This window comes from Salvelinus namaycush, chromosome 10, assembly GCF_016432855.1.
Source record: "Salvelinus namaycush isolate Seneca chromosome 10, SaNama_1.0, whole genome shotgun sequence".
Taxonomy (NCBI): Eukaryota; Metazoa; Chordata; class Actinopteri; order Salmoniformes; family Salmonidae; genus Salvelinus; species Salvelinus namaycush.
The window spans coordinates 7,565,742-7,591,558 of record NC_052316.1 but is presented as its reverse complement, the minus strand read 5'-3'; the positions used below and the strand labels follow the sequence as shown (position 1 = coordinate 7,591,558).

The 25,817-nt window shown below is 45.5% G+C and overlaps 1 protein-coding gene across 1 annotated transcript; it reads right to left on the bottom strand.

Moving 5' to 3' along the window:
• Positions 1-15,238: 15,238 nt before the first annotated feature.
• Positions 15,239-17,239, bottom strand: LOC120054398 (transcription factor HES-1-B-like). The gene is made up of 4 exons (XM_039001812.1): positions 16,879-17,239; positions 16,631-16,726; positions 16,402-16,489; positions 15,239-16,092 (listed from the first exon to the last, which is right to left on the bottom strand). Exons 1-4 carry the CDS (start codon positions 17,017-17,019, stop codon positions 15,581-15,583), a joined length of 837 nt encoding a protein of 278 aa, XP_038857740.1. The 5' UTR covers positions 17,020-17,239; the 3' UTR covers positions 15,239-15,580.
• Between the last annotated feature and the right edge of the window lie 8,578 nt (positions 17,240-25,817).

The window sequence follows — 25,817 nt, the reverse complement described above, 5'->3', positions numbered from 1 at the left end:
ACACACACACACACACACACACACACACACACACACACACACACACACACACACACACACACACACACACACACACACACACACACACACACACACACAGACACAGGTCAAACACACACACACAGACACAGAAGGTCAAACACACACACACACAGACAGAGAAGGTCAAACACACACACACACACACACACACACACACACACACACACACACACACACACACACACACACACACACACACACACACACACACACACACACACACACACACACAGACAAATCGAAACACACACACACACTTCTGACACAGACCAACATGCTTCTCCCAGTAGTGCTGCAGGGTGGCATGGGATAGGGTTTTATTAGAAGGTGTGTGTGTGGGTGGGTGTGCCACTCCTCTCCCCTACCTTAGAGCAAGACCTAGTCTCTCCCATTCAGTCTTATCCATGCAGCTCCGTCCCAACTCACACCGGAGAACAGAACCAGCTCCTTCCCAATTCACACCGGAGAACAGAACCACAACTAGAAAGAAAAGGAGGAAAGCAAGAGAGAGAAAAAAAAAGGAAATAATTCATGCATTTATTTTATGTCCACGAACTATATCCCTCCTTCTTTCTTTGCTGGTAGTTCCCCCTGAAATACTCAACCCCCCCCAAAAAAATAAAATAAAGGACTGATGCATGGAAGAATATGTTAGGACAGCCTTGTTGTATACAGACAACTAAACTAAAACAGCATTTACACCCATATATTTATGCAATATGGAACTTTTTGGGCGAATTCACATAGAAATGTGAGTTATAGATCTGTCATCCTCATCGACAGCAAGTCTAAGAAGCGCTATTACGCTATTATGCTTCCCGCAAGTTACGTTTTTTTTGCGTCTTTTACTTTCGGTTTTGTACAGCGGCTTCAAACAGCTGAAAATAGAACATTTTTGGTTATTGAAAATATATTTCACAGTGGCTTAGATGGTACAATGATTCTCTACACTCTGAGTGTTTGTTTTGCCACATAAACTGAAATTAGGTGAACTATTAGAATTTTTGCAACCAGGAAATGGCGGATCGATTCCTGCATATTGCACTTTTATGGCAGACATATATTTTTACTTGTGTTTTATATATTGTCTGACATCACGTTATGTATGTTTCTACATATGCGCCAAGATGCTCAAATAAACTTCAACCTATCCAGCAGACTACATCAGCAATGAGCCGACTTGCAGCACTAAGAAAGATGTCTTTCCATCTTATTTCTGCCCTGCTTTGATTAAGACAGTTGGCTACAGTCGACCCCAGCAGGGGTCATGGCTTTGGGCCTGAACAAGGTCCACACCTCCCACGCTCCAAACCTGTCCTTCGCTAGTGGGTGCCGACTCACGCTTTCCTTTACCCGCCATTATCACCCTCACCCTCCTCCTGTTGCCAGAATCAAGGCCACTCGCTATACGACCAGAGGACTGGAATCTTTTCACACATCCTGAGACATAAAGAAAAAACAACCCTTGGGCCCTATCTATCTATCTATCTATCTATCTATCTATCTATCTATCTATCTATCTATCTATCTATCTATCTATCTATCTATCTATCTATCTATCTATCTATCTATCTATCTATCTATCTATCTATCTATCTATCTATCTATCTATCTATCTATCTGTCTGTCTGTCTGTCTGTCTGTCTGTCTGTCTGTCTGTCTGTCTGTCTGTCTGTCTGTCTGTCTGTCTGTCTGTCTGTCTGTCTGTCTGTCTGTCTGTCTGTCTGTCTGTCTGTCTGTCTGTCTGTCTGTCTGTCTGTCTGTCTGTCTGTCTGTCTGTCTGTCTGTCTGTCTGTCTGTCTGTCTGTCTGTCTGTCTGTCTGTCTGTCTGTCTGTCTGTCTGTCTGTCTGTCTGTCTGTCTGTCTGTCTGTCTGTCTGTCTGTCTGTATCTATCTATCTGTGAAATCTATACCCTGGATGATTTCACCTCTCTGAGCGACTGACTGCTGCGGTGTGATTACCACCTGTTCTGTTCCACCCCCCCCCCCCCCCCCTTCCACCCCCCCCCCCCCCCCCCCCCCCCCCCCCCCCCCCCCCCCTCCTAGATCAGCACTGCTTTACTGCGGTGCCTTGTGAATATGGCCCAGACCTTTAGTCACAACCCTTTACATTCTTTACGTTTGTTACGGAAGGGGAGAAACTTAAGCTTTTAACCAATTTCTCCGCTCTCAGTGATTTGGGCTCCTATACAATCCTTTCACCAGTCTGTAATGTGTCTTTCTTCCCCTCTGTCCTTGTTAAAGGGGGAAAAGACTGGCAAACGGTAACTCTGTCGATTTCTATACGGCCTACGGTTTTCAGGCTGCACATTATCTCAAGACCGGGCGGCCACTGAGAGAAACTCGAGGAACTACATAAGGGAAGCCTTTCGGTGACTTTTAACAAAAGCTGCGATTTACAGGGCTCTGCTTTTGTGCGAGGCCATCGAAATAAACTGTGGCATGGAAACATTTATTAAAGGGGTTTGGGGGGTTTTTACAGGACACACTGGAAGGAGGTCCTCATAACACATAGATTTTCCCTGAACTTCTATAAAATAGGAGGAGAGAGGAGTATCCTTTCTGGACCCGCACGGTTACATTTTTACTGCTTGGTGTCATTGAGGTGCAGAAGGTGGAGGAGGTAGTCACGGCGCTTGCTTTGTTTGCACTCGGGTTGTTGCAGACAATGCTTCAGGCGTGTGGAGTGCAGGAATCCCTTTACAGTAGCTATAGACGTCGGGGACTCTCACGGTCTGTGTGTATGTGTGTGTGTGTGTGTGTACGTTTGTCCGTCTGTCTGTGCATCTGGGTCTCTCTGTGTCTATGTCTGTCTGTCTCTTTGTCTGTGTCTCTGTGTGTGTCCATTTCCCCTTACAGCTAAAATGTGGGAAAACATTTGCCCAATTGTCTCCTTTGTCCCCTTTGTCTATGTTCACCGTACACTATGTCACTCCTCGGTAAGAAAAAGGCATGGCGACGGAATCCAGACAAATCCAGTCAATTTTATTACAATGAATTCCATACATTAATCACTTTTGATTAGTTTCATCCATGCCACGTTCAGTCGACGGAACCACACCGTTACAAAGAGACTGAGGCAAAACACAAATCTGCATACCATCAACAGTCACTTCTCTGCCCATCGGAATCCAACCACCATGCCTTTCATTGGGCACTGTCAGACCAAACTGTCCCTCACGTCACACAGCCAAAGTAAATACACTCTGACTATTATTAATACTCTCTCTGGAAACTCCTAGGCTTCACCCCAACGCTCCCACATCAAATATGTTAATCAAATCGGGCTCGGACCTCAAAGGGAGCTTTAACACAAATTGAATATCACTGATGGCTTCTGAGGAGGGGTGCGACTCAAAGGGGAAGGCTCTAACCCCATTAGTCTCGCAGGCCGCGGCTCAATGACGCCGCATATTTCCAGTCACTGTCGATTACTCTGACACCGTCTGTGGAGGGAGGCTAGCAGGCGGCTTTCACAGGAGGCAAACTGAAACTAGCACTCACTAGTTCTGCACAGCACATGTGGGGGGGGGGGGGGGTAGTTTCTACCCTCCAGCCTCAATACAAGAGGTTTCGATCCCAGACTACATATCGAGTGTAAATTTGGTTGGCTAATTCAATCCCTCACCACAGGCGGCTACATGCTAATCGTGCTAGCGTTTAGCCTCCATTTACACTAGCACAAAGAGCTAACCGGCCAGGGGGGGACATGAATATGCTTGTTACACACGGATTCATAACCACACATGATCATCACTGAATCATCTGGCCTTCACACTCCTCAAGATTTGTTTAACGCAGTCCATGATATGAACTCGTTATCATTTCAAACATTGGGTAGATGTCCTAAAGTGGACACCGTAGAAAATGACAAGCCTGCCCATCTACGCTCACCGCTCACTTTATAACGTTGATAGTAGTTGTCTAATGCAAGGCTTGCGTTTGAAGGTTAGTTCAGTGGACAATGGCTATTCTGAGCAGAAGTGCTCTGACCAACTTGACGGAGAAGAACACCCAGTGCAATCTCCTTCGCTGACACGAAGCGAGCCCAGGCTGAAGAGTGTCGTGGATCTTCGCTAAAGGCTGCAGCATAGGTGGAAATAGCTATACACTCCAAAAAAAAAATGATAACGCACAGAACTCTGGGAATGTATGCAGAAGTTCTACAAAGATTTTCTCTCATCCGTTCTTTTTTTCTCTCCGTTTTCATCCGTTCTTCCTTCGGGGTCATTGGTTTGCTTTTTTGAGGTCCGGACAGATCCGTGGGGAGCCAAAAGGCCACTAGAAGGGTTTGGTCACATCTCAAGGTGGCCGATACCTACGTCAGACACCAATGTGGACTTGAACGTACGATAACTACAGTAGATTCAATTTTTGATTCTTTCTACGCTTTTTATGTAGTTCTCTTTGTACATACAATATGAGAGTGCCCGTATGATATACTTTCACCTTTCACCTTTCACCAAATGTGTTACAAGTCAATGACCCTTTCTTCTATCTTTTTCTTTCTGTGAGCGTGTTTAGGGCTGTGGCTTTCATGACATTTTGTCAGCCAGTTATTGTCATGCAAAAGACCGCCAGTCTCACGGGTAATTGACCGTACGTTTTTCCTACACATATTTAGCATCTCCAGGCCTCCAAGACGCTGAGGCGCACCTTTGGAACATCTACATTTAAAAGTATAATAAATCAATTGAATGTACGCTATCATAATAAATCCATGATTTATTTTAGGCAGGTCTGTTGACAGCCCCTCTCTCTGTGCGCTGGAGAAAGGAATGAGAGAGAGAGGAGAAGATGGAAATGCACAGTGGCGAGGTAAAGTGTAGCTAAAGATAATGTGTCAGACTATTAATTATGAAAAAAAAATGTAAAAGACAATTACTAGGTTATTCAAAATCAAATACAAAAAAATGCACAAAAAACGAACCAACAGCATCGGCTAGGCCTATACATTCTCTCCCAGACTCATGGATAGAAAGTTTGGAGCATAGCAAAATGTAAGCAGTCCATCCAATATGCATAATAATTCAGGCCACACTCAAAGGCGATTACTAGAATTTGTTTAATTGTGGGAGTACGAGCTAGACCAATTATGCACCAAAGACATCTGAAATCAGTTTTTTTTTTGTATTTTCTGCTGTGTGTAATATGCGGTATGCTATGCATTGTAAAACGGCACAATCATTATTTTCATTTAAAAAAATGTAGGGGCTCATATATAGGTCAATGTGGGTAGGCTCTAATGTGCACATGGGTGTCCTGAATGAATCATCACCTTAGAAAGCGCTGTCCATTTCGCTGTGTTCGGTTTTTCCTACAACGTCCATGTTTTCCACTCAGTTTCAACCTGTCGCAGTGAGGTGAGTTTTAAAAGCATGATAGTGTTTTGATGATAAGTGTTTGATGTGATTTTTAGATTGCCTTTGCATTGATGTCAGAGTGGTTAGAGGGACAATAGAGTATCAGGGACAATAGAGTACCTGGCTGTTTAGTGACCTGATGGTTATTACTGAGTTGGGTACTCCCAATGTACGTCCAGAGATCATAAGAGGAGATTACCGTGATTCAAAGGTCACATTGGATTTTACTGCGGTCATGACTCATGACTGCCAGTGTGGTGGTAATACGGTCACCGCAACAGCCCTGAGCACGGCCCTTTACTGTTACAACATGACTGCATCAGACCACACACAACCAAGTCCATCTAAAGCCTACTACACACCCCCAGTCTTGGTGGTTACTTTTGAGCTCCTTGGTTAATCACATTCAAGTCAACTGGGTTTTAAAAGACGTGACAGACATGACAAGTTTGCTGTGTTGTCCCAACAACAATAACCACCGCCCCTAGTCCACATTCGTCACATTTAAGATGAAACGGAGGCTAAGATGACAGCGACCGGTGGGAGTAGGACAGAATACGCTCACAGAAAGGTAAAGTTAGGTAGGAGAGACTTTTTGTGAGATGGAATGGAACACACACACACACACCAACATACACACAAGCATTCAAATTGTCTCACACCCACATACATGGACAAGAACACACACACACACACACACACACACACACACACACACACACACACACACACACACACACACACACACACACACACACACACACACACACACACACACACACACACAAAGACACAGACACATTGTCTCTGTCTCTGTCACACACACACGCTCAGACTCTCTCACAAACAGACACAGACACACACATTTTCTCTCCCTCTGTCACGCACACACGCTCGAACGCTCTCACAAACAGACACAGACACGCTCACAGTCTCCTTCACACTCACACACGGGCGGAGATTGCATGCACGGTGGTTTTAGCGGCTCGTCACAACGCGGCCCTATCTTGGTGGCCAGCTCTGCTCCGGCTCAGCATCATCTCCTGCCACTGGCTGCAGGGGGAAAGAGGATTAGCCCGCGGTCCACAGCAGCCGTGCCGGGCTTAGACTGGTTAGCGTGCGCGGCGTGAGAGGAAGGTGGGATAATTCCATTTCATGTCTCTCTGTTTCAGAGCAGGCGGCTCGGAGCAGTTCGGCGCTCTGGCATGAGACAATGTGTCTCTATCGTGACACACCGACGTTCAGGGGAACCAACAAAAAAATAAAATTAAAAATAAAAGAAGCCTCTGCTTTGGGAGAAAATTGTCTCTATGTGATTTTGGGGGATTGAGGTATAATGTAAGCACCCCCGAAAGACGCTCAACTTGGGACTGAATTTGGGACAGTGTTTACTGACATACTGTACGGGCATTCACTCGGTGGATATGTCCTACAGTGATGTGGATTTGGGTTTCTAGCCTCTGTTGATAAGGGCTTTCTCTGTCCGAGCCACATGCGATCTGTCCTCCACTGCCATACCAGGAATAGAGCCTCACAGACACATGCCCGTGTACACACACACACACACACACACACACACACACACACACACACACAGAAAAACACACGCAGGATCAAAGCCTCACACCAACACACACACAGCTGAATGAAGAATATGCATTGCAATAAGAGCTATTCCATGAACCCACTGACGGGTCAGTTAACATACTCAGCCTCTGAACGGTTAACTCAGCATTTCGTCGACAGTCAAGGAAAGGGTTTCATCCAATCACTTACAGCTATCAAGTAAAAGAGAGTAGCAAACTCAATTATCTGTCCTCCTCACATACTCCTTGAGAGTGTGGTAGCGTTGTTATTACGGCTTCACCGTCACCCTCGTCATCGTCCTCCTCATTTGGTGACAGGGGTCGCAAATATGTTATTTTACAATCAAACACAGCAGCGGCAAATCCATCCCAGCTCTGCGATTGTACAGCAGACGCCCGGAGGACATCCGGAATGTTGACGTGTTGAAAAGAAGCGTGTCCTCTGTTCCCATCTTTAAGGGCCTCGGCCGCCACAAAGGAGCAGTTAAACGGGCACACACACACACACTAAAAACAGTCGCGTGAGGGAAGCTCATAGATCACGCTCGGTGTTGCTGTGGTGAGCATTTGGGTTTCACTGTTCCCCCAGGGTTTCAGTAGTTTCTTACTCTGACCCGGGAGGTCAGAGCAGATATCCAGGCTCTCACACCTGCCTGTCTAGGCCTAAAACTCCCGGGGTGAGTCCCAAATGGCACCCTATTCCCTATATGGTGCACTACTTTGGACCTATGGGGCATTTGGGACACACACCGGGAGTTTTATCTCTCGGGGGAGAGGCTCGTATGTTGCTGTGGCCCAAAGACTCGCGACACGGAACCAGACAAAACAGAGTGACAGTCGGCTGCAGTGCTGAGAAACCAGGAGGGTATACTAGGGAACTATAGCACGGCAACGTCCTGTCATATGATCCTACACATGGAAACATGACCAGACACACTGACCGACTGATCTGGGGACTGTACTGTACTGTTTGTCCGATTATCTAGGTCATGGCCCGTATTCATGAAACAAGTAGGAGTGCTGATCTAGGATCAGTTTTTCCCTTGAGATCAAAAGGAATAAAAGCGGGGTTCTGAAACTAGATCAGCACTCCTTCTCTGGGACATTTTGTGAATACCGGCCCTGATGCATGAGAACACAAGACAATAGAACGACATGCAGGCCCACTTATTTAAGACCTCAAGTCTTTTGGGTTGTATTAAACAATGCGCGTGTGCGTACGTGCGTGTGTATGCGCGTGCGTACGCGTGTGTGTAATGCCTGTGTGAGGTAACATTTTCAACTTTTTTTTGTATGGATGATTCTATAACACCAACACTTGTCCTTTGGCGTTTGATTAGACGTCCGTTAATGAGAAGTTGTTTTCGCTCAGCCTCTGTGTTTGTTGTTACGGCCTTGGATGGATCCCTCCCCCTCAATCAGCATTAGAATCCCATGTAAGTGCTGTAGGACAGGTCCTACAATGAGTCTGTGTAGAAACAGTGACAGAGTCATCACAGTCACGCTGAAAAGGCAACATGACATGCCAACATTCGGACTGAAGGATGGAAAATGCATGTTACAATGTCCCTTTTCTCGCCGTCCCTCCACATCCTCAACAACTCGTTGACCGACTGCGGGTGGGAAAAAAGGAGGGAAAATGCCACTTCTAAAGGCTTCTGGGTTAGAAAAGGAGAGACAAAACAAGGGACAAGCAACGACGGGTGACACAGACCACCTTTATGTGTTCCAAAAGGGTTCTTCAGCTGTCCTCATAGGACAGGGATCATCAACTAGATTCAGCAACGGGCCGATTTCTTCTTGAACGGATGGTCGAGGGCCAGAACATAATTACAAATAACTTGTCGACTGCAAATTGACCGCAAGAAACCCAAACTGATAACGTTTGACTAAAACATAATAATTTCAAAGCTTGCTTACATTTGATTTATTTTTTGCTCAGAATAAATAAAACCACCCGAGGGCCAAATTCGAGTTGGGGAACCCTGCCATAGGAGAACCCTCATTGGTTCCAGGGAGAACCCTTTTTAGTTCCATGTAGAACCCTCTGTGGAAAAGGTCCTACATGAAACCCAAAAGGGTTCTACCTGGAAACAAAAAGGGTTCTTCAATGGGTTCTATGGGGACAGCTGAAGGAGCATTATCTGTACAAGATAACACATAGTCGTTCCATCGCTAGCTGATTAGCATAGGCATCTCAGACTTCAAACGCGGTGGCTGACGTTTGAATGGCCCGGGCAGAGAAACCCCTCTGGTGGGCTATTGTCGTGGCCGCCGGATGCGCTATTTGCCTGGGCGCTAGGGGAGAAGTGGGCACGCTGACAGACAACACTGGTGTTGTGTCGAAATCTGATCCCTGTTTACTTGAGCCACATAGGTTGCTATGGGAGCCTGGTGGTGCAGAGAGTGAGTTAGAGAGAGAGAGTGAGTTAGAGAGAGAGAGAGAGAGAGAGAGAGAGAGAGAGAGAGAGAGAGAGAGAGAGAGAGAGAGAGAGAGAGAGAGAGAGAGAGAGAGAGAGAGAGAGAGAGAGAGAGAGAGAGAGAGAGAGAGAGAGAGAGAGAGAGAGAGAGAGAGAGAGAGAGAGGGAGAGAGAGAGAGAGAGAGAGAGAGAGAGAGAGAGAGAGAGAGAGAGAGAGAGAGAGAGAGAGAGAGAGAGGGGTGATGCCATTGGGAGCTAGATAGATGTAAGCCAGTCAGCAGTCAGCTGAAACAACATAATACAAGTTTGACATGTTTAAAAAATAATATACTGATGAACCTTGTATTGTGTTTTAGTCTAAATGAAAACCCTAAATCCTATACCCCCAAAGCTCTACAGCAATTTTGATATGTGACACATTCAGTCAACTAATCAATCCTCAATCGTATCAACGGAATGAGGAACGATACGTATCAGTTCAACTCAGCTGGAGCAGAGAGACAGAGAAAGAGAGAGAGAGAAACACTTTTGGCTTTGACAAGCAGCACCTGTCGAAGTGTGTTTGGTTAGGGCTGAGTGTGTTAGTCTGTGTGTAAGCCTCCGTGTGAGCTGGATCCGGGATGTATGTATGTGTGTTTGTGTCTGTGTGTGTATAGGGCCAGCCCCATCCATAAGCGACATAAGCGGTCTCTTAGGGCCCCCGGCCTCTAAGGGGCCCCAGACCCAAATGTCAGTCAGGGTCTCAATTTACTGTTGAGAGTTAGAATAGTAGGTGAAATTTAGACATTTGGCTGTTTGTGCCACAGCAGTTTTCCTCTTGTTATGTCACCCACTGACAGTCACTCAATTAGCCCATATCAGCAAATGTTTTTTTCATTGGTAAGTTTGTCTAGCCTGCTATCTAAACTTGTAATAATCATGGCCCGAATTACCATAAGGGCACGAAGGGCACGTGCCCAGGCGCCCTGACCCCCATTGATTTTGTTAGTCACTCTTACTCAGACATCATATTATTAACGTGGCATAAGTCATGGCAAAAAAAACTGCAACGTTTTCTCTACGCCCCATGCCAACACGTGTAGAATTGCAGGGAATTAACTTTCAAACTTAGAATCTTTGTCTCCGTCAAGAGGGGAGACACTAAAATGTTTTGCACACGAGGAGGGGGGGGGGGGGGGGGGGGGGGCCCACCCTTGCCTGGTGTGTGTGTGTGTGTTGTTGTTGAACCAGGTATCTGTGTTCGCACTGTATGTGTGTTGGATCAGGGGAGGGCTTACGTGTGTATGTTAGCCACCACATGTTAGTTCAGGATTGCTGTACAAGTGCTAACCTTTGCACGTTGCATGTGTGTTACAGTTAAAAGTGTGCGTGCGTGCGAACACTAGGACTGGGTGCAGCAGAGATCCAGCACTTCCTGCCAACCCCCTCCACCCTACCCTCACCCTGCCCCTTGTCCGCTCTGCCCTACTCCGGGGCTGCTGCCTTGTCAGTCAGGCCAGTTTCCAGGCCAGGCAGCCAGTGAGGCAGGGAGAGAGGCAGCAGGGAGGGAGAGCGGGGAGGGAGGGTTGACGCGTGTGTCAGAGAGACGCTCTCCCACATTCCCCCGGCGGCTGGCAACAGGCCGGCTGCAGAGAGGGGTTCGCCTCGTTCTCACGACCTCTCAGGTTCCTGCGCTCATCTGGGAGCTATTCATTTCCTGCCAGAAAACAGCCTTCCCTTGCAACTGCAGGAGGGGCGCGAGGGGAGGGAGGGGTGAGGAGGGGAGGTGGAGGGGGGGGTTTGGCTTCAAAATGAGTCCAGGGCTTGGTACAGCAAGCCCTAGGCTTAAATCATAAAGCTCGTGCTTGTCTGGGCTGCAATCAAAGACAGCCCAAGTGACGGGCTGAGGGAGAGAAGGGGAATATGAGAGAGAGAGAGAGAGAGAGAGAGAGAGAGAGAGAGAGAGAGAGAGAGAGAGAGAGAGAGAGAGAGAGAGAGAGAGAGAGAGAGAGAGAGAGAGAGAGAGAGAGAGAGAGAGAGAGAGAGAGAGAGAGAGAGAGAGAGAGAGAGAGAGAGAGAGAGAGAGAGAGAGAGAGAGAGAGAGAGAGAGAGAGAGAGAGAGAGAGAGAGAGAGAGATCGCAACATATGGTAGCACTTAGGAGCCAAGGAGGAAGCAGAGTTTTTTTTATTTCGCATGCGCGCGGAGTGTGGGAAATGTTAATGGACACGCATGGCAGCTAACCCCCCCGGTCGTGTTGTGACATGTGTGCGGTCAGTTCGGCAGCGTAGCCACTGCGCTTGGTAATCGGAGAGCCTCGTAAAGCTGTTATCTGGAGGGGGGGGGGGGGGGGGGGGGGGCTGATGATGATGATTGGGGGAGGTAGAGGGGAGGAAGGGAGGTGGAGAGGGGAGGCAGCTGGGTGTCGTCCGGGTTGCACCACGTGCCTCCCAGACAGCCCGCATCCAGCTGTGGCCCTGGGCTAGGACAGGAAATGGACTGTGGACACGGGACGTTGTGGGAACGTTGTGTGTAATGGTGGGTGGGTAGGTGTGTGGGGGTAGGGGGGACCTCAGGCTCACAGGGACTGACTGTGTTACCCAGAGTGGTAGCCTGTCCTGTCTCCAACGTCCAACAAACACATGGCTTTAATAGCGCAGCCCCGGCCCTGTAAAAGGTGTGATGGAAATTAAAAATGATGGCACTTAGCCACACTTTCTGCCTCTTAGCAGATTGGTAATTGCAAACACCTGCGGTGCCCCCCTTGAAATGACCACACTTGAATAGCTGGAGGCGGCACACACCTGGGCAGAACGCTACCGCATGGCCGCTGTGGCAGCAGTGTTTAGCATGTCTTCCCTCTGTCACTTCTTAGCATCAAGGTGTTCCTCAGAACAAAGCAATTACACAAAGGAAGCAGTACGGGGGTTGCTCACTGCACTCTCTGCCCAGAGATACACTATATATACAAAAGTATGTGGACACCCCTTCAAATTAGTGGATTCGGCTATTTCAGCCACACCCGTTGCTGACAGGTGTATACAATCGAGCACACGGCCATGCAATCTCCATAGGAAACATTGGCAGTAGAATGACCGGTACCGAAGAGCTCAGTGACTTTCAACGTGGCACCGTCATAGAATGCCACCTTTCCAACAATTCAGTTCGTTAAAATTTCTGCCCTGCGAGAGCTGCCCCGGTCAACTGTAAGTGCTGTTATTGTGAAGTGGAAACATCTAGGAGCAACAACGGCTCAGCTGCGAAGTGGTAGGCCACACAAGCTCACAGAACGGGACCGCCGAGTGCTGAAGCGCGTAGCGAGTAAAAATCGTCTGTCCTCGGTTGCAACACTCACTACCGAGTTCCAAACTGCCTCTGGAAGCAACGTCAGCACAAGAACTGTTTGTCGGGATCATGAAATGGGTTTCCATGGCTGAGCAGCCGCACATAAGCCTAAGATCACCATGTATAATGCAAAGCGTCGACTGGAGTGGTGTAAAACTCACCGCCATTGGACTCTGGAACAGTTGAAATGCGTTCTCTGGAGTGATGAATGATGCTTCACCATCTGGCAGTCCAATGGATGAATCTGGGTTTGGCGGATGCCAGGAGAACACTACCTGCCCCAATGCATAGTGCCAACTGTAATGTTTGGTGGAGGAGTAATAATGGTCTGGGGTTGTTTTTCATGGTTCGGGCTAGGCCCCTTAGTTCCAGTGAATAGAAATCTTAACGCTACAGCATACAATGACATTCTAGACGATTCTGTGCTTCCAACTTTGTGGCAACAGTTTGGGGAAGGCCCTTTCCTGTTTCAGCATGACAAAGCCCCCGAGCACAAAGCGAGGTCCATACAGAAATGGTTTGTCAGGATCGGTGTGTAAGAACTTGACTTACACACCGCACAGAGCCCTGACCTCAACTCCGTCGAACACCTTTGGGATGAGTTGCAATGCAGACTGCGATCCAGAGCCTACTCGCCTTACATCAGTGCCCGATCTCACTAATGCTTTTGTGGCTGAATGGAAGCAAGTCCCCGCAGAAATGCTCCAACATCTAGTGGAAAGCCTTCCCAGAAGAGTGGAGGCTGTTATAGCAGCAAAGGGGGGACCAACTCCATATTAATGTCCCTGATTTTTGAATGAGATGTTCGACGAGCAGGTGTCCACATACTTTTGGTCATATAGTGTATGTGCCACTTACAAAGTAAAAGCAACATGCAGAGTACATTCCAATACATTGCCTGTAAAGTAAGCAGAGTCAGAACGGCCCATAGCCTTTCTTCTGATTCTGTAGCATGAGGCAACTTGATGTACTAGTACACTCCCTGGACAGGACACTAGTTACAATGCCTCTGCTGAAGGTTCTTTTTAAAACACTACTTGAAGTACTTAAAATGTAGACTATATTTCGATCTGCATATTTTGTGGGAAACGTAAGAATGTTTAGGGATCACATAAGAGGTTACTGTCATTTCATGTACAGCCGACTAACATCAAATCCCAGAGGAACAAATGTAATCTACCGTGCAGTCTTTTTATGTTCTGTGTCTTCATTGAGTAAGGCACTTACCATAGAACGGTTCCGGTATCTTTTTCATCCGGTCTCTGCCATGCATCTACGCTGGTGTCCCATAGATTATACGTTGTCCTGTGATTATAATAATATAGCCCTATTATAAGTATAGTCTATGTATTGATATCTTGCATTTCAACCAAGGTCAACATTTTACACGAGACGTGAGGACCATATACTTACTTATATGACAGGGACTAACGTGGCTGATATCTGGTAGTAACCATTGATCGATACTACCGCAATCAGATTGCGCTTCCTTCCTGTGTTGCTAGATGGCGCACGTGACTTCTAAAATCATTGAAGACTCGCAATCTCCGCTGCAAACGGTAAAATGAGCCGTCCCTCTTCAAAACAGGCTTTCCTGTTCAAAACTTCGACTCACATATACTTGACATATTGTCAACAATAGTCTCATCTGATTATGTGGATAAAACAACATTCGTTGGTGATACACAAATTAAAATAACAATACATTTTTTATTCAAGGTTCATTGGCCACTTATGACAGTAACAGCGGGAGAGATGTTGATATAACTAATTAAAAGTTAGCCTACAAAAACAATTACTCAAGGACAAAAACGTCCATATTATCTTGGATATATGTGATCTTTGATAAATGTTATCGAAAGTAATTTTTAGGAATATAATTTTTGTCAAACTGGTATCCCTTTCAGGCCTAAAGGGCCTCATTATTTCACACATATTCAGTGTTGTTTCCCCCTCTCCTCTCCTCTCCTGTCTCACATCTCACCGAGCAACACCTGGATTCGGATGCACCTGGTCAACTCTGGTTCATATCAGGCACGTTTCTTGTTGAAAGAAGCCAGAAGCAACGGTCTTTGTGCGATGGCATTTTACGCAAAATCTTCGTGTATAAAATGAAATGCCCCACTTCATAGTCTATGAAACTTGTAAGCAAGTGTTGGTGAGAAAAATTATCTACTTTTACGCAATTTAAGACTAAATTGTGATCCATTCCTGGAGCGACAAGTGGCTGTGTTTAGTTTACATATGGTTGAATGTGCATGGGTTTTGCGCGCAGCAGAATATAAACGATTTTCGTCTGCCAATTATGCACAACTCAATATCAAATATGACTTTTGCGCAAAAATATTGGTAGAATATGACAGCCATTTTCTCTTATAGAATGTATAACTCATTATTCTCAAGTGTATCTTCGCTACACAGCTCAAAGCAAAAGTTAAGAATTAGGTAGGCCATTATTTGGTGATCAGGTTTCTGTTGAGAAAATCAGAGCAGATGTTTTTCAATATCTTTACACATTTATTTGTCTTCCAGAACGAAGAATTACGTAAATACGACGTATGTCGTAAAAACGAAGAATTACGTCAAGGGCATTCAACATATCTTTGGCATCACACAGTAAAAAAAGACACCTCGAATATAAAATGCAGTGAAAAGACTTCAACGATACAAATCTCTTTCCAATATGAACTTCACTCCCTCATAAACTATACAAATATAGTGCATCTTTTCATCTTAACGCATTGAAAGTACAAAAACGAAATCAAAACAAATGTTTTGTAACATTGAACAATGATCGAACTGAGTGTCATTAGAAAATTATTTTCAATATGTCCTTTTTTTTTGCTCTACCAGGGTCGCCACACTGAGTCCGAGTTGCCTGTTGGTGCACCGGGGGACACCGCCGCTGGAACAGGCGTGTTGACCTGGTTCGCATACACGGGGATAACCGGACCGTTGGGTGCAAAAGCTGCGTTGGGGATGAGGAAGGCGAATTGTCCGTCTGAGGCAGGTACGAGCTGGAAACCGCCGTATACTTTAGTGGCTTCTGGTGACATGCTCTGGGGAGAGCCACCTTTACAAGGCAGGGGCATCACGTTGCCTTGCGGAGATGAGTTGGGCATCTGTACCATGGACTGGCCGAAGGAGGGGTGGGGAGGCCCGGCTGAAATCTGGTGCTGTGTGGGGTAGTTCATAGCGTTGATCTGCGTCATGCAACTGGCCAAGTGTCCGAGAAGCCGCGTTCTGACCTCGGTGTTTACCCCCTCGCAGGTGGATAGGAACCGGGTGACTTCATTCGTGCACTCGTTGAATCCGGCTCTGTATTTCCCCAGCACGGTGGGATCCGTGTTCAAAGCAGCTTTGGGAGAAAGAGAGAAAATTATAAACCACTGAGAGTACCGAGAAAAATGATACAAATTTAAATTCCGAACATGAACATTGCTCAAACTAAAAAAGATACATTTCAAGGCTCACCAATGGCTAACCTATATTGGCTATTATTGTGATATAGTCATCTATACAATAGCTATATTCAGAGACAATATGGGAGTGAGGATATGGGCCAAGTCTGTAACCTGACCACCGCCTTCTTATCGTCATCTAATCCGCAGAAGGAAGTCTGGAAGAAATCACCCCGGGTATTCACCGAGCAGCTACAGTCACTTACCAGTCATTTGCGCTCTCTGGAGGTTCCGGAGATGTTTCACCGTCATCTCCAGGATGTCTGCCTTTTCAAGTTTTGAGTGTCTAGAGCTCTGTAAAATGAAGAGTCATATTGTTAGGCTTGAAGATTGTCTCCTGGGAATTTCGTCAGGCGTTAATGTTTTCAATCAAGTTAATATGGTATTGTGATGGTAATAATGAATTTGTTACGAGAGTAATAACAGAAGACTTACATCTTTTTTGAGCGCGTCCAGGATAAGTGTTTTCAACTGTCCCAAGCTTTCGTTGATTCTGGCTCTTCTCCTTTTCTCCATGATAGGTTTGGATGACTAGAGAAAACAAATAAAAGAAATTGTTAGAATGATGGAACTTGCTCAAGGTGGATGAATGGTTCATGTTTCGCTATACCAGCCCGTGCGTAATTTTGGAGAGACGGAGAGAATATCGGCATTTGTAAAAAATGCTTTGACCGACTACTAACCTTCCTGTGCTCGGAAGCCGTCTTGGGTTTATCGGGTGTCGTGTTCATGCTGGCTGGGGTAGCAGCAACCGGAGAGGATGAGTTTTTTTCCATCATATCGGCAGGCATCTTCTGTCCGTCTGAAATATCCCTTCCACACATACACCGGCAACTCGGTATTACAGTCCACTGTTGGTGGTTATTGACAAGCAGTCGGCACTTCTTCACAGTACCCTCTTATAAAATTCCAAATTCCGGGAGAACAAAATCCTTTTCTGTGTGGTGATGCACCTATGCGCGAGAGACAACTGTCCCCAAGAGAGCGGCAGGCTGAATTATGTCACGGAGTCGAAAGACCACTGTCTGCCAACGGACGCTGCGTCTGAGTAGAACGTAAAGGCACTTCGTGTTGGTCGTATTTATATCTGGGACTGCACGCGAACGGCTCGTGTGAAACTTCCCAAACTTTCTTTCCCACAGTAACTTTCTACCAATCAGCGTGAGGGACACGCGGCCGGAGGGGAGGATGGCTCGTGTTCGGCGCTCTTCCATTGGTTGTTTGGCGTTTGAGCGGGTGGCCAATGGCGCGCGGCCGGGTTTAGGGCACAACCGGGACTGCCTTCAATCATTCCGTTTACATATTAACACTTGAGCCCCTGACTACCAGCACAGAGTGCAGGGCTGACTTGGCATGCTGATCCCTAACTTTCAGGCGATACGCACAGGAGGTGATAACTCTACACACGATAATAGTGGCTATAGCACCCAATAGTACTATACAAACAATGCACTTTTCCACATAGCCTACTTGTATTATTTTCCACATACTTGTGGACTACAAGCCAGTAAATGTGTACATTCACAGAATATAACCTGTTCCAACAATAGTGTTTAAGGAAATAGCATAGCTTAGGTAATTTATGCAATGGTTCAAGAAACCAAATGTATAGTTCTTAATTAACAGTGCAGGCCTAATTAAGTAGGCTTGTTAGGCTATAATGTAATAACCTAGTATTGTTACAGTTTATATCATGTGATGTAAACTTGGGGAAAGAACCTGGCTGTCTCCTCTTAGATTGCCCTGTGTTGCAGTGAGGCTGAGAACTACAACCTCGATCAAGTGTGCACTGCGTGAGTTCAAAAATCATCTCAACTTTAACCTGTCAAGATTGGAGCAGTATTTCTTTAATGCGCCCCACCGCTGTACAAATTTGGCATTTTGACATCTGTCGGCATGCGAGCGCTATTGTGAATGTGGAGCACGTGCCAGGATGTTTTATGAGCGCAGTGGTTGAGGTTTGGCTGCCGGGCTAGGGGTGGCGGTGGTGGTTTACATTACAGGGAAGGTAAATAGCAGCTGCTGTTTTAAAAGCCTGGGAAAACCACGCCTACTGAGAGCTCGATCGGGCTTATCGGAATGCGAGCAGAGCAGAGATATTTCTGAGTGAGAGCACACGATTAGAGCGATGCATTGCCTGCATTGCCTTTGGTCGGGCAGAAGTTAGGCTACGCATTGAATTTCAGGTCATAATTACATTTCCTTATCCTTATCAGAGAGACAGACGCAAGCTCGAGCTGTAAATTTAATTGTTGAGATAATTTCCCCCACACAGATAGTTTTAACACATACATTTAGTAATTCCCAAGTTATTACACTTAAAAACTATTAATATTTTTTTTTAAATACATGCTTACGATTATATCAACATAGTTAGGCTATTTGAAGTGAATATAGCCGACACTTAAATCCAGTCATGGGATGTCAAGAAAGGTATGCGCGACGCCGATTATATCCTGCAGGACGTTTTGTAAATAAAAGTTTAAAAGTCCATAATGTTTTATTATATCCCTGTTTAAAAATCATAAAGTCAATATTTTCAACTTTTACACAATAATTATGTTCTGTGCCCCATGCAATAGTAATAGCGTACAGCCGTTAACGACAGAAAGGCAGGGGTTGCGTATGCTCGGCTCTCTCCGTCAGCCCGGGGCGTGCGCGCTCCTCAGCGGGCTCCCCTGGTTGTATGATGTGCGGGCGTGATCTCCAGCTGCTGCAGAACCCCGCGACACGTGGCGCGCAAGCGACTGGGGAAGGCGCTGCTGCGGGATGTTGCTCGCGGCTGCCCGCAAGATCAAGAATTTGATAGACTCAGCAGAGAGCGTTGCCTAGGAGCACTCCAGCTGTAAACTTTAACAAGCACCTAAAGAAAATTATACGCATTAAATTCGATATTTTCGAAAATGGAATATATGGCAACAGTGTGTCCAATTTCAGCAATTAGGTTTTGTGCGTAATTGCGCTAGCATTCATTTTTGGTAAGGGTCTAAATATTATGGTGTAAAATCAGTGAATAAAAATAAAAACATGTCAAAACAAAGTGTATTAGTTGCATACACCAGTGGTCTAGTGGGGGGTATACGCAGACATACACCCACTTATTTTCCGTGGGCATTGCTTATATTCACTTCTCAACCACCACTGATACATACCAAAGTAGCGTAGTGGAGGAATACACCGTTTCAATTAAAAAGGCTGATGGAACAGATCAGAATGTTTAGCTTAAAATGTAGATAAACTAATGTTTCTTCACATTTTAAGCGCAGTGGTAGGCATTCGCGTGAATGTTTCAAAATGCAGTTTTGCAAAAATGCAACGCCGTTCTAAAAGGCATGTGCCAGCGGTTTCCTGGACAGAGATGTAAATATCCGTTGTAAATTTAGAAAGAGTCGGGATTTAAATATGCAACAACTATCATGGGTTGCTAACATGACTAGGATAATGCCTTTGGTTGATACAATGAAAGGAAGTAAAAATAATAATAATAAATAAGACAAAAAAGAACAGGAGAAAGCATATGAGTAAGTCTTTATAAAAATAATTGACTCCACGTTTCTATGGTGGGATTTTGGCTATAGGCTACTTTCAAGTAAGGTAAGACATGCCTCATAATATGAAGTAAAACGTCCAGGTTTCAAACAATTAAGGAATATATTTTTTTAAATATAGCGATTGATAAGACCTAAGCAGTGGCGATTTTAGCATGTGAATCTTGGTAGGGCAAAAATTTAAAAAAAAATTACACATGCCAGCAAAGCACAACACAATACTAAACAATACATTAATTGCACTATAATGGTGACAAAGGTGCCCACAAACTGTTAGGGCCTACACAAAGCTGTCCCAACAGCAGAGCTTTCTTTTCAGCACCATGGAGTGACCCCTTACCACTGCTACACCTGGCTATCAGTGGAACCTTGTCTGGCAGCAAAACAGTTCATTCAGCCCTATTTACTGCCTTTTATAAAAACATATCTGATATGGCTGACTTGCTAAAACAAATCTAGGTTCTACTGACAATTCAGATGCACAAACTATGGCATAAGGGGATGAGTGGATAAGAGGCAATGCATAATTTCGATTAAGACATTAATGAGCGAGCTAGGACGGACATAGTCAATATAACTATTTGTTCAGCACTTTTGAAATAGCTACAGAATTCAGAACATGGGCCATTCTTACAGTATTCTCCCTGTCCAACAAGTCAGAACCGTAGGATAAATAAAGGGGGTATATAAGCAGACAACGAAAGCTCTTACAATATTCAATGATTACATTTCTCTAAAACAGGCTATAGGCTGCATGTGCACCACCCAGTCAGAACAGTAGGCACAATTAAGAGGGGGAAAATAGACCAAATTATTAGGGTGAGGCAAATGGGCTACTAACAGCTTACTACACAACATACACTTAGTATTACTTTCTTAGCTACCGTACACATATCTCCCTGGCATATGACATCATTTATGCAGCAGCATACAAGACATTTTTGGACTCAACTTGTTGTGCTGTGCTCACTTGAACAGGAAGGTGACGCAGCAGTCCTTGAGGGAAAATTTTGTCATCAAACTTTGTCATCAAAGTCTGGCATTCTCTGGATTTATGGTGCTTTCAAGACAACTGGGAACTCTAGAAAGAGGCACGAGTTCCCGACTTGGATTTCCAAGTTGGATGACCGTTCAAAACGTATTTTCCCAGTCGTCTTGAACTCACTGAAGTCTGAGATTTCCCAGATCCGAGTTTACAGTTGTTTTGAACATGGCAGAAGTCATGCTGGATTGACACATGGCCAATGTGTTCAAACTTTTCTGGCCCATGGTGTTGAATGTTTGGAAAAGAGACCCTTGAACCCAGACTTGGACCCTTCACCCACTCCACTGAATAGCAGGCTAGTGATTGCTTTACAACGCTTGCAGTTAGCCACTGATTCCTTCCAAACCACTCATTGTTGAATTTGCGATTTCCAACTTGTTATGCAATGTTTATGTCCAATGGCCGATGAGCACCGATACATTTAATCTATAATTTCTCTTCATATGACAAGGATTGAAAAGGATTTGCAGGTAGATTTTTGACATGATTCACGGAGGTGTCTGCTTGTCTAGCTTGCTAGCTAAGATTTTGAAAGTATGATGTTGACATAATCAGTCCAGTCAAAGCTACGGTAGATATAATGTGATTTGACATCATTTTATCTGTGGCCAATGACCTTGAGTCTTCTTGGATGGGCACATCTAATGTAACTATGTCAGCACCCATGGGGCTTGAATTTTCGTGCTCTCCCTGTAGATTTTGTGTTGAAGTAATGTCCCCTTGAGTGACACAACACTGAGCCAATCACAGCGCAACTAGAGAACATTACCAACCCCTATGCTCCGTATTTTCCTCTGGCTGCCACACCACCACAGAAAGCACTGAGCTAGGCTGAAACGCCTGCATTTTGGAACTGCCTTAATCAAGACAATAAAAACTTTATATATATATTGTTTGCAAACTGATATGTGACATGTAATAATGCCAAAATAACATGCAAAACAGGCAACAAATATATATACAGTACCAGTCAAAAGTTTGGACACACCTACTCATTCTTTATTTGTACTATTTTCTACATTGTAGAATAATAGTGAAGACATCAAAACTATGAAATAACACATATGTGATCATGTAGTAAGCAAAAAGTGTTAAACAAATAAAGATATATTTTATATTTGAAATTCTTCAAAGTAGCCACTCTTTGCCTTGATGACAGCTCTGCACACTTTGGGCATTCTCTCAACCGGCTTCACCTGGAATGCTTTTCCAACAGTCTTGAAATGCATTCCAGGTGACTACCTCATTAAGCTGGTTGAGAGAATGCCAAGAGTGTGCAAAGCTGTCAAGGCAAAGGGTGGCTACTTTGAAGAATCTCAAATATAAAATATATTTTGATTTGTTTAACCCTTTTTTGCTTACTACATGATTGCATATGTGTTATTTCATAGTTTTGATGTCTTCACTATTATTGAACAATGTAGAAAATAGTAAAAATAAAGAAAAACCCTTGAATGAGTAGATGTGTCCAAACTTTTGACTGGTACTGTATATATTTTTTCACAAACAGGTGGGGCTCAAAACATGAATGATGGGTCGCAACCACACTAGATACAAAGTAGCCTACCTGTCAGAATGATATCATGATTATTTGCATCAATCCAGTAGCCATTTCTTTAGGAAACACCAACTCACGTGGTACAGAAACACTGCTAACGGGTAACTACTCTAAAAACAAATCTACATTTCTCAGGATGTGGTTTATGCATTGTTATGGACTTAGAACGTACACTTTTGTTGTTTTCCTGTTAAAAAGGTGTGACTTTGAGAGTTAAAATCTGAAAAATGTTGGGAAAATCGCAAACTTGTGCATTTTTTACGTTGATCTATTTCAATGGTAGGCCTACTATTAGTGTACTTGCACAGTACATCTTGGGTTGGCCTGACTGAGAAAAAATGTATAATTTTAGGTAATTCAGAGTATGTCACTGTTTCGCCGGGCGGGGCGTTTGGACATTCTTTGAAAAGAATTTGAGTGTGCACAGTTCTCTTGGCACCACTACACCACTGGCATACACAGACTTGCAGGCGTTATGGCAGGTGCAGCGAAATGCTTATGTTACTAGCTCCAATAGTACAGTAGAATGATTATCTATAATATCCATAAGTTCTTCATGTCTACATAGGCTATAGCTACTGTCAACAACAGTAACACCTCTCCATTTGTCTTGGACGTACACCTGAGTCATTTCGCCCTGTACAATGGCACTGACAGAGTTCCAAAACAACTGTATGGATGTTAAGAACACAATAAACTGTTGGTTCTGAAACCCTCTCTGCCTGAATGACATTCTCACGCTCATGTTGCAAGAGGTCTTGAATGCTGAATTGAGCTCAGGTAGCCCTGGGTCTCACGGTCCCTCCCTTTTCGCGGGAGTTCAGGGCTCCCGGAGTTCATCGGCTACACCTGGCCGCCTCCAGTCCCACGAGTGTTACCTGCTGCGATGTGTCAACTTCACTATCACCAAATAGCTCTGGGAAAGCCGTTTGAGTCACAGCCCTAAATGGATGCTATTGTCTTTGGCTATCAATGATATATATAAACTCAGCAAAAAAAGAAACGTCCTCTCACTGTCAACTGCTTTTGTTTTCAGCAAACTTAACATGTGTAAATATTTGTATGAACATAACAAGATTCAACAACTGAGACATAAACAGACATGTGACTAACAGAAATGGAATAATGTGTCCCTGAACAAAGGGGGGGTCAAAATCAAAAGTAACAGTCAGTATCTGGTGTGGCCACCAGCTGCATTAAGTACTGCAGTGCATCTCCTCTTCATGGACTGCACCAGATTTACCAGTTCTTGCTGTGAGATGTTACCCCACTCTTCCACCAGGGCACCTGCAAGTTCCCAGACATTTCTGGGGGGAATGTCCCTAGCCCTCACCCTCCGATCCAACAGGTCCCAGGCGTGCTCAATGGGATTGAGATCCGGGCTCTTTGCTGGCCATGGCAGAACACTGACATTCCTGTCTTGCAGGAAATCACGCACAGAACGAGCAGTATGGCTAGTGGCATTGTCATGCTGGTTGGTCATATCAGGATGAGCCTGCAGGAGGGGTACCACATGAGGGAAGAGGATGTCTTTCCTGTAACGCACAGTGTTGAGATTGTCTGCAATGACAACAAGCTCAGTCCAATGATGCTGTGACACACCGCCCCAGACCATGACGAACCCTCCACCTCCAAATCGATCCCGCTCCAGAGTACAGGCCTCTTGTGTAATGCTCATTCCTTCGACAATAAACACGAATCCGACCATCACCCCTGGTGAGACAAAACCACGACTCGTCAGTGAAGAGCACTTTTTGCCGGTCCTGTCTGGTCCAGCGACAGTGGGTTTGTGCCCATAGGCAACGTAGTTGCCGGTGATGTCTGGTGAGGACCTGCCTTACAACAGGCCTACAAGCCCTCAGTCCAGCCTCTCTCAGCCTATTGCGGACAGTCTGAGCACTGATGGAGGGATTGTGCGTTCCTGGTGTAACTCGTGCAGCTGTTGTTGCCATCCTGTACCTGTCCCGCAGGTGTGATGTTCAGATGTACCGATCCTGTGCAGGTGTTGTTACACGTTGTGTGCCACTGCGAGGACGATCAGCTGTCCGTCCTAGAACAAATGACGGCCTAGGAACAGTTTGTTAACTGCCTTGTTCAGGGGCAGAATGACAGATTTTTACCTTGTCAGCTCGGGGATTCGATCCACCAACCTTTTGGTTACTGGCCCAACGCTCTAACCACTAGGCTACCTGTCTACCATCTGTAAGCTGTTAGTGTCTTAACGACCGTTCCACAGGTGCATGTTCATTAATTGTTTATGGTTCATTGAACCAGCATGGGAAACAGTGTTTAAACCCTTTACAATGAAGATCTGTGAAGTTATTTGGATTTTTATGAATTATCTTTGAAAGACAGAGTCCTGAAAAAGGGACGTTTCTTTTTTTGCTGAGTTTATATATAAACATTGAGTTAAAGGAAAATAAGGGCTATATTGATTTGACATTATTTCTAATATACAAAGTTATTTGTTACAACTTTATTAACACAGTGGGTCCCCCAAACAGCCACCACACTAGGCCCGTCCCTTCTCTCTCCATCATACCTTTCCCCCCTCTCTCCCCCTTCCCTTCAGTCTCTCCAATCTCTCCTTGAATTCCCCCAATATCTCTAACTCCTCCCTCTCTGTCTCCCCCTCTTCTCTTTCCATCTTCCCTCCAGCCTCTCCTCCCTGTCTCCACAGCTCTGTCTCCCCCTCGCTCTGTCTCCCCCTCTTCTCTTTCAATCTCCCCTCCAGCCTCTCCTCCCGGTCTCTCCACACCTCTGTCTCCCCCTCGCTCTGTCTCCCCCTCTTCTCTTTCAATCTCCCCTCCAGCCTCTCCTCCCTGTCTCTCCACACCTCTGTCTCCCCCTCCTCTCTCCCCTCTATATTTCCCTTTCTCCCTCCCATTTTCTCTCTCTTCCTTTTTTTCTCGTACACTACTCCCTCCCTCCCTCCCTCCCACGGTTGTATCTTTATTGAGGCCTCTCGACCATGGACCTCCACACAGCAATAATGCAATCAGAGGGGTTGATTGTGGGGCTAAAGTGCGCGTGAAAGTGGGAGATATTGCGCTCACAAATAATCTGTCCCGTTATCACAGACAGCTCATGCTTTAATGCGTAAGCCATTGGTGAGCAGCGGTGGCGTCTGCTAACAAGCCCTGGTGATAGGAACGAGGGAAGGGGGGAGGGGGGGGGGGGGGGGGGGGGTGGATGGGAGAGTCACTCCCATACAGTCTCATAATGTAAAACGCTCTGTGTCTGTGTGTGTGTGTGTGTGTGTGAGTCTGTGTGTGTGTTTGTTTGTTATCAGTGGGAGTGGAGTAGGACCTGTGCTTGGCTGCTGTGAGCGAGGAAGCCGAGTCTGAGAGCGAGAGCAAGCAAGAGAGAGAGAGAGGGGGGGGGGGGTTCAAAGCAGGGACTGAAAGGAGAGGAGAACTGAGAGATCCTTCAAGCACAGAGAACATTCAGGGAGGAGAGGACAGAGGGATG

Excerpts from the sequence above, each read along its gene's own strand:
- LOC120054398 (XM_039001812.1), bottom strand. The coding sequence starts at position 17,019 with ATGTGTGGAAGGGATATTTCAGACGGACAGAAGATGCCTGCCGATATG. Across the intron at positions 16,727-16,878 it reads CGGCTTCCGAGCACAGGAAG|TCATCCAAACCTATCATGGA; the intron begins GTTAGTAGTCGG and ends TGTTTTCTCTAG. Across the intron at positions 16,093-16,401 it reads CCAGAGAGCGCAAATGACTG|CTGCTTTGAACACGGATCCC; the intron begins GTAAGTGACTGT and ends TTTCTCCCAAAG.